Here is a 9,221-nt window from a genome sequence, read left to right on the forward strand (position 1 = left end):
TAATAAAGCATTTAGTATAAAAGGCCAACTCGTGGTAAAATCAGTATAAATTCAAGCCCCCATGCATAATGTCTTAAACATCAAGTATAACAAAGCAAATTCTCTAATCGAAACATTTATTTAGCTAAATTGAAAATCATTTAAACTAGGTTTATTTTGTTTAAGAATTTACAAGATAAAATTTAAATCTTTTAAATTTAATTTCATGACTTACCTTTAATTCGAAAATGATGAATTTCTGAGGCGGAAAATTGTTTAAGTAGTCCATAAAATTGATATTATTGCAACTTGACTTTCTTTGTAAGAGTGAAATTAGAAATTAAGAAATTACGAAATATCATAACTGTGATAAGAAATAATTTTAATTTCTTTAAAAAGAAGTATTTGAAATAACCTATAGTAAAATTATTTATAAGCAAAATGTTTATCGTTTCTATAAACAATTTGATTTAAATAACACTTGAACGTCAATTTGTGTAAAATATCTGTCAAAATATTTAAAAAAAAAGTAAAATCACAAAAATACTGAATTCCGATAATACTGAATTGCGATGAAAGGAGTAGGTCCGGTAAGGGCCAATTTTGGCCCCAAATTTTAGTTTCATCTAACGAGATATTTAGAACACTTTTTAAACACTTAAGTGTCTATTTCAATTGATTCGATTAATTTATGTAAAAGATTTTAACTGATTCAGTCATTAAAAACGCTCCGATTGAAGCTTAAATATGAAAAATCTATCAAATATGCCAAAAAACGTCACTTTTCAGATGGTTTTCGTCAAAAATGAAAGTGGCCGCATCCGTGTTCATCCTCAACCTTTATATATGTTATGTATTATCATCAAATACAACTTACATTTCAATATTATGAATGAACACGAATGCGGCCACTTTCATTTAAGACGGAAACCGTCTAAAATTTAACTAAAATGCTATAATTGTGAAGATTTCAGTAATTAAGCATGACTTTATGATGCTAGTACACGATATATGTACATTGTATTGTCAAAAACAGCACATATTTATGTAGCAGAAGCATTCTACTTTCCAAAAAATAGCTAAAAGATTACATTTTCACAATTTTGCAAAACTACCTAATTTTGGGGCCAAAAAGGGGTCTTACTGAACCTACTCCTTTAAAAAGGAAAGTCCCTAATCACGCTAATATGATGTTCTTTGTCCACTCGCTTTCCATTAAACTGGGTTACCATTACGACAAAAGAGATTATTTCAGCTTCCAAATCATGAACTTTCCATTTTTATGTAACAACATCTAGCAGCGCCTGCATAACTAGCATTTATCTCCCTATTTATACGATATTCCCGGTCTTGTATTTTCTTGATATAGGGTTGCTGCTCACAAGGAAGCTATTAAATTAAGAGTAACAAATGGTAAAGTAAAAATCATTTCTTCGGAAAATTTACGGACGCCATCACGCGTTGATTGACCGTTATGAAGACCCGTTTCATATATGATAGCGGTTATATTTCAAACTACAAAAATTCCGTATTATAGTTTTAGAATATTCCTAATTTTTTCGAAGATTTTGTAAAGATTTTACAAAGATGACACTCAAATTATGCTGGAAACTTTTGAAACAGTTATATGTTTCTAATTTGTAATGTTGTCCAGCATTCTTTATAGCTTCTCGGTGTTCTTTTTTATTTTGAAGCAATACCTACATGTATGTTTCGCTTGTTAAATATTTTTCGCGTAGTTTGAAATATAACCGCTATCATATATGAACTTAACATAATCAGATGATTTCCTTTGTTCTCGATTTCTTATACGATAAAACTTGTTTCGAAGTATTTCTGAAGAGGTAACAGATGTTTTCAACAGCTCCATTGATATGTTCTCAGGTCTCGGTGCTTCAACCTCCTTAACCCTACATGAGCTTCAGTCGTTCTGTTTCTATGTTGTGGTTTATGTACTGTTTGTCTATTGGGCTTTTTGTTTTTGTACCCATTATATATTTATTTTCTACATTTGAGTTTTATATTCCTCTTGTATCCTTCGCTCTTCTGATACATCTTTTCGAAGGATAAATGATATAAAATAAAGCAATCTGCTAAGAAGGAAAACAGAATAGTACACTAGACTTATTAATGACAATGACGAATGCCATCTACCATTAGTAATGTAACCGATACTATTGTGAAGTATAACATTATGTCAAATCAGTAGTTTACCTTATGGTATTTATTGTTCTTGCCTAATAACCCTGATTAGTTTAGTTTAACGATATTAACTTATAGTGGATTGGGAAACAAGTTACTCGTTCCTCTAAACCATACTCGCAAATGGTGTCAAGGGAGAGCCGAAAATTTCAGCCCTGATATTTTCTACCCGGATCGGGAATCGAACCAGGACCCTGTGTATTAGTAGTCCGATGCTTTATCCACTACACCAAGGCTCTCATAAATAGCACTGAGTGTATGTTAACCTCTTTATGGAACTGGATTGCTTGTTGCTGTTCAATAGACGTACCGCGTAAACAAAAGATCTCATTTATTTCTAAAATTGTACCTGAAACAGCTAAATAATTTTGATATATGAACTTAAATACACAATATTATCATTGCATATTTTCTTGGTGATTTTTTTTTTATTTCAGCTACTTGAACACCATCATATGTCTTTAGCAAGTATTACTATTGATATAGGGGCCTCGGTGGCCGAGTGGTCTAAGTAGTTAATACTGTATACAACATTGTTAGAAATATACATCACTCACTATTTTTATCTTTTAAATCAGAGAAAAGAATATTTCTTATTAGAAAAATATTTCATATCGGACAATCCCGTTATCAAAGTAACAGATATCCATGCAGAAATATTATATTAATTATAAACATATCTGAACTTACATTGAATTTCTATTTGTTTTAACTGATTTTATATGTGTAACTGTCTGTTTGTGTCACCAGGTACTGTCTGGTGAATGTTTCATTGTACATATTTGAATAAATGTTATCAAGAGAAAAAAACTAGTTTCTACTGTAATCACTAGCCACTCAAAACTGAGATTGTGAGTTCTAACCACGCTCACGCGGGTTCACTCGATACCAATCTTAATAGACTATGATTGTCATTTTTCCCATAGGAGGTCGTCAGTTTTCTCCGCCAAATAAAAACTGGCCACCACGAAATAGTCCAAAAGCGGAGCTTAAAAGTGGTCATAAAACTTTAAAAAATCAAATCTATCAACCTATTGTGTTCTTCAAAAATGTTCTGTCATACTTCACTTAATCATTAGCCCATTTATCTTATCCGTAGTATGTATATGGTTCAATTCACCATTTTCTACATTTGAAAATGCCTGTACCAAGTCAGGAAATGACAGTTTTTTTACCTTTCGTTTAATGTGTTTCATCATTTGGTTTTGCCATTTGATTAGGGACTTTTTTGTTTTGAATTTTCCTCGGAGTTTAGTATTTTTGTGATTTTACTTTATTTTTGCTTTTGTGTATTTTTATCTGCTAGTTTCAGACTTTCTTGGTCAAATTGTTCCTTCAGATCAACAAGCTGGGTGTGTTAACATTATTACATCAACTGAGTAAACTGATCAAAAGAGTGTTCACAAACGGATTTGATATGTCTTTAGAATATAACAAATTGTTCAGGACCAATATAATTGTAGGATTTTATGAGTCTTTATTGCCAAGATTGAATGAAAAATCATATTTTAAGTAATGGGTTTTTCTCTTGTTCTTCTAACAAGTCAGAACAAAAGATTTCTACAAACTGCTTATTTTATACAACTGCCAGAAGCCATTTGACGGTTTGTATGGATTTATATAATGAAAGAAATCGATTAAAATCTAATTGTTGAAAAAACAAATATTAAAAAGGTCAAAGTAAACATAGAGGCTAAATTGAAAAATAAACAAAATTGAAAAATTGTAGAAGGAAAGAAAAAGTAACGCGTTTTAAGCTAAATATTATCTAAATCTTAATATCAATACCCTTATACAGTTTCAGATCAATGGGTCCGCGGAAAGTAAAAATAATATTTGCATTATATGGGTCGATTGTTCCCTTTTAATTCATTTGGAAATTCAATGCATAGTATTGTCCATTTATTTTTAGATAATAATCCTTCTATATGAAATCGTACTTCGTGTTTAAAGTTTGAATCAACTATTGTTTGTAGATTAAACTTTAGTTGTTACTAGAATTTAGCATTTATTGGTTTTGAACTGTAGAAAAACCAACAAAATGATACTTCCCCAATAAATCATTACATGGTTAACATTAATACATTAATATTCATAATTTAGAAACCTACAATTTCATCATATTTTCGTTAGAATATTTATTTAACTTCCCAGTAATATAATTATAGAATGACTAATCGAAGAATTTAAATAAAGAAAAATATTCAACGAGTGACTGAACAACACATTAATTCACAAATACGCCTAGCGCATGAGTTAATTATCAGTGTTGTTCGCTCACGAGTTTAACATTTTTTTTCGAAATTTGAATTCTTTGATTGATAGTTCTTCTTTTTATTACATTCAATTTGATAAATGTTTTTATGAAATTAAAGAAGAAAAGGTAAGGAACTACATCTTTTTCTAAGCATTTATGATATGTTTGATCCGTCATTATCGGCGTCTTGACAACGCATATTGTTGTATGACTTCAGAAGAGTGAAATAACCACGTTTATTTCACATTATAATAAGAAAGATCATCTCATACGGAACATGTATACTAAGTTTCAAGTTCATTGAACTTCAAATTCATCAAAAACTACTTCGACCAAAAAACCTTAAACCTGAAGCGGGACAGACGGACGGACGAACGAACGACCGATTGAAAGAACGGACGGACGAAAGAACAGAGGAACGGATGCACAGACCAGAAAACATAATGCCATAAATGAGGCTTGAAAAGAAAGTCGTGCATTAATGATAATCATTGCTCTGACAATGAAACGGATTCTTGATTAAAGGCAATTTAGAGATAATTTGAGTCTTGAGCTTCTTACAATATTCTTAGCTTGTAATAGAATGATAATCCATTTCCTTGTGATAAGTACTTGCTTACGCTCGCCCTTTATATCATTCTAATGCATTATCTAGTCCCCAATAACAGTTGAAAGTGTTCAAGAAACGGCAATTGAAATTCATTAATGGTAAACATATATAAAAGAACAACATTTATAGCATGTTTATTATCGTATGTCCTTTAAATATTAATTTATATGTAAATTTAAGGTGGTACCAAACACCTTCACTAAAATTAATTTGGCACGTTTAATTTTCTAGACAAAGCATTTACTTTGACCCTTTGACAAAAATATAAAATTTTGAAAAAATTTGAACCAACCATTTTATCAGAAAAATTATACTGGTTACATAGCAGTTTGAACAACACTAGTTTTGATCATTGAGAAGCTTAATATTTCATTAACAACACAACGTGATTAAAACGTTTAGCTGATTTTACAGAGTAATCTCCCTGTAGTGTTAGGTACCACCTTAAGTACATATTATATTTGGTACACTATTTTGGATTTTGTTTTGCAAATTTACAGATCTAACATTGATGGGCTGCTATTTAAACGAATTATATATACAGAATGTTTTTCCATGTGTGATCCGATGGATAATATTTTTCATAGAGTTTTCACTGGTTCAGACGTACTTATAACAATACGTACATGTATATAATTATATATATAAATATACGCTAATCTCTAGACTAAATTAATAGGAAAGCAAAATAAACCAATTCATACATTTAGAAATTATTTCGCAGTATTCCTAATATTTAACCTTTGACTGCTTACTTAGTATAGCTGCTGGTGTATTCATTAAATCTATTATATTTTGTCCAATGATGTTATGACAATTGAAAGGTCTATTGCACAGACGTGTTTTCGTTTTCATTTGAATTAAATGTACGTTCAACAAACTTCAATTTGCTGTATTTAGACTCTTTTGGATACTTATCGCATCTGCAATCATATCCTTATTTCATATGCAATTACTAGGAAATAAAAATAAAAATATCAGTAATTGATATAAAAAACATGGAATGAAATGATAATAAAATCAAGTGGGAAAAGTCAGAGAAACGAAATAGAAATTACAACTGGATTTACTGGCCATTAGTTGAAATCTTAAACATGGAATGAAATGATAAAGAGTCGATGGGAAAAAAATCAAAGAAACGAAACAAAAAACAAAACTGGATTCACTATTAAAGATAGTTTTATGCCAAAAATATTCATCATAAGTGACGGAAGAAATAAAAGAATAGACAAAGAGTACATTGAATAAAGATATGAAGTTTAGACAAAGAGCGATTCTGATAGTGTTATGGGTATTTACATTGATTTTTCTTTATAGTCACCAACCGAAAATAATTATTTCTTTTTCAACATACTATCAAACAGTATACAACATCTTTAACACAGTGGTTAACAAAGTTAACTATGAAAGAAACATATCTCCGAAATATGAAAATTTTTATATCAATGCGTCTGTTAATAGACTAAAGGATCCATTTATCCACCAACATCGTTACGAACTATCACTAAACAATGTTGTGAAATGCAAAGGCAAAAATATTTTTCTTTTAGTCTTTATACATATTGCACCTGGCAATTTTGACAAACGTAGCTTTATTAGATCAACTTTTGGATCCATTTTAAGTTTTCACAATAAACGCATTGAACATGTGTTTGTGCTTGGAAAAATAAAAAATGCAACAATGCAGCATGAAATCGAAAAGGAAAGTAAGAGATATATGGACATTATTCAAGGTAACTTCGTCGATTCGTACCGAAATTTAACATACAAACTTGTATTTAGTTTATTTTGGGTGAATAATTTCTGCAAAAATGCAAAATTCGTCATCAAGATGGACGACGATATCATAACCAATATACCACTCTTAGTGCCTTACTTGGCAGAGAAGGAAAAGGCGGAAAAAACAAGCGATCTTCTGGAATGTCAAACGATAACTGAAAATAGTCCGGTCCGTGAAAGGAACAATAAATGGTTTATAACACTGGAAGAATATCCATTCACAAAGTTTCTACCATATTGTGCTGGACACAGTTCTATAATGTCAATTGACGTTGTCAGAAAAATTTACAGAGCATCTAAAAACGTACCTTATTTATGGTTAGAGGATGTGTATGGAAGTGGCTTTTTATCGTTGCTCTTAAAGATAAACCTGTTTATGCCGACATTTTATTATGAATCTGTGTTGAATGGGTTACATAAATCCCCATGCAGTTTATTTTACCTGGACGTTTTAAAGAATGACAGCAATGCACTGGTTTTGTGGAATACAATCACGGAACATGAAAAAGACTCAACTGTATGCAAATTATTTTAAATATGAATACTGTAAACCAACTTATTTTCGCGGATACTTTATTTCGCGTTTTACCCTGTCTAGTCCACGGCTATTTAGTTACGTGATTTTGAAAATTTATATGATGTAGTTTAAGAAGGAAAGATCCAAGTTTTACTTTATTGCGACGAATTTGTTCGCGTTATTTTTCTACTCTCAAAAGTCGCGACAATAAATCGCTCGCGAAAGTAAGTTGGTTTACAGTATAGGCGGTTATGGATTATGGCATACTGGATATAGAATACATAATTTGACTTCAAATTGTCCTGATACAGAACGAACAAACCTTATATTTATATGTCTTTTATTTATCTTACAATCCTGGTTTTTCTTCTCGGGGGGGGGGGGGGGGGGGCATTGATAATAAAATAACAAATACACAATAAACAATAGCAAACAACAAAATAAGTCAATAGAAAATTTAAGAAAAAAACTTAACTGGCAATGTCATCCACGGGTTCATTGGAATGTAAAAGCCTATGGTGGGTGTGCTATTGTATGAATGTGGAGACATGCCGGTATCGACAGACACCTATAATTTCAAAAAGAGTTAATTACCAACAATGATAACTTCAAAACAAATATTTTCAATTATTTTCTAAAATAAAACCTTTCTTTAGTTAATTTTAAATATCTTTTGTTTAGTTTAATATATTTTTATTAAGAACCTTATTTTACCTTTAACCTTAAATTATCAATTTAATTTCATGATTTACCATATCGTTTTAAAAAGTCAAGCTTAGTTTCCTGCGCCGTTTTGCAATATCGCCAATCTTCACTTCATTTGCGCCCATTTTTGTTTTCATTTGTGCTTATAATTTTTGTTTCTTTGAACTTATTTGTTTTTTCAATGACTTTCTTGGTCAGTGTAACATTAGAATTAAAAGAACCTTAGTGAGCGCGCTCACAAACCACACGTCCCCACAATATAATTGGAGAAATAAAATAAGTGTAAGAAAAAAAAAAATCACAATTTCCTGTCAATATGCACATCCAAATAGTATGTCCTTATTATCTACAAAATTTCATGAAATTATATAGTGCGGTTTCAGAGGAGGTGCGATGGCAAACTGTTGCAGAAGTACATTGAAACAAATACGTTCAAAGGGGCATAACTCTTACATTACAAAATGAATCCTAGTTTCCTGTCGATATGCACATCTATATAGTATGTCCTTATTACACTACAAAAGTCCAAAAGTCTGAAAAGACCAGTTTTTGTCTCGATTTGCATGAACTTTTACTCGACAATCTCAAAAAGAATGAATTATGTCTTAATTTTTCTTGACAAATTCTGACTTGTATTAAATAAGTATGAAATTTACTCGACATATTCTCGACATTCTGAATAATTTCTAAAAAATTCTTGACAAATTCTCGACATTTGAATACTGTCTTAAAATTTCTCGACAGATTCTCGACATTCTTTTTTTTCCTCATTATGTCTCGACGTATTCTCGATATTCTTTTTTTTTCTCATTATGTCTCGACGGATTCTCGACATTCTTTTTTTTCCTCATTATGTCTCGACACATTCTTAACATTTTGAATTGTGTCTTAATTTTTCTTGATATATTCTTGACATGCTAAAATCTGTCTTGAATGTACTTAACACTAGGTCAAACTAGTTTTCCAATTGTTAAGTTAGAGTTATTCCCCTTAATGAATTAAAGCAGATTATTTTTTCTTTGGAAGTGTAAGTGTAGATAGTAATATGTAAATCTATATAAACATTTTTTCTGCATTTGTTAATCCTTCGTATAATAAATAAAACAAAACTCTAGGTATAGGTTTAGTTGCTAGCAATAACATTTCTCTTTTCTAGCTAGCAATTTTAATCA

At 30.6% G+C, this 9,221-nt stretch overlaps 1 protein-coding gene across 1 annotated transcript; it reads left to right on the top strand.

Annotated features, from left to right (window-relative positions):
• Window positions 1-6,729: 6,729 nt before the first annotated feature.
• Window positions 6,730-7,656, top strand: LOC139500387 (beta-1,3-galactosyltransferase 5-like). Its single transcript, XM_071289129.1, has one exon. It carries the CDS (start codon window positions 6,730-6,732, stop codon window positions 7,360-7,362), a length of 633 nt encoding a protein of 210 aa, XP_071145230.1. The 3' UTR covers window positions 7,363-7,656.
• Window positions 7,657-9,221: the final 1,565 nt, after the last annotated feature.

The sequence above is a fragment of the Mytilus edulis genome, chromosome 13 (genome assembly GCF_963676685.1).
Source record: "Mytilus edulis chromosome 13, xbMytEdul2.2, whole genome shotgun sequence".
Taxonomy (NCBI): Eukaryota; Metazoa; Mollusca; class Bivalvia; order Mytilida; family Mytilidae; genus Mytilus; species Mytilus edulis.

Bases quoted from the DNA above. Each gene is read 5' to 3' on its own strand.
- LOC139500387 (XM_071289129.1), top strand. From the start codon at position 6,730: ATGCAGCATGAAATCGAAAAGGAAAGTAAGAGATATATGGACATTATT.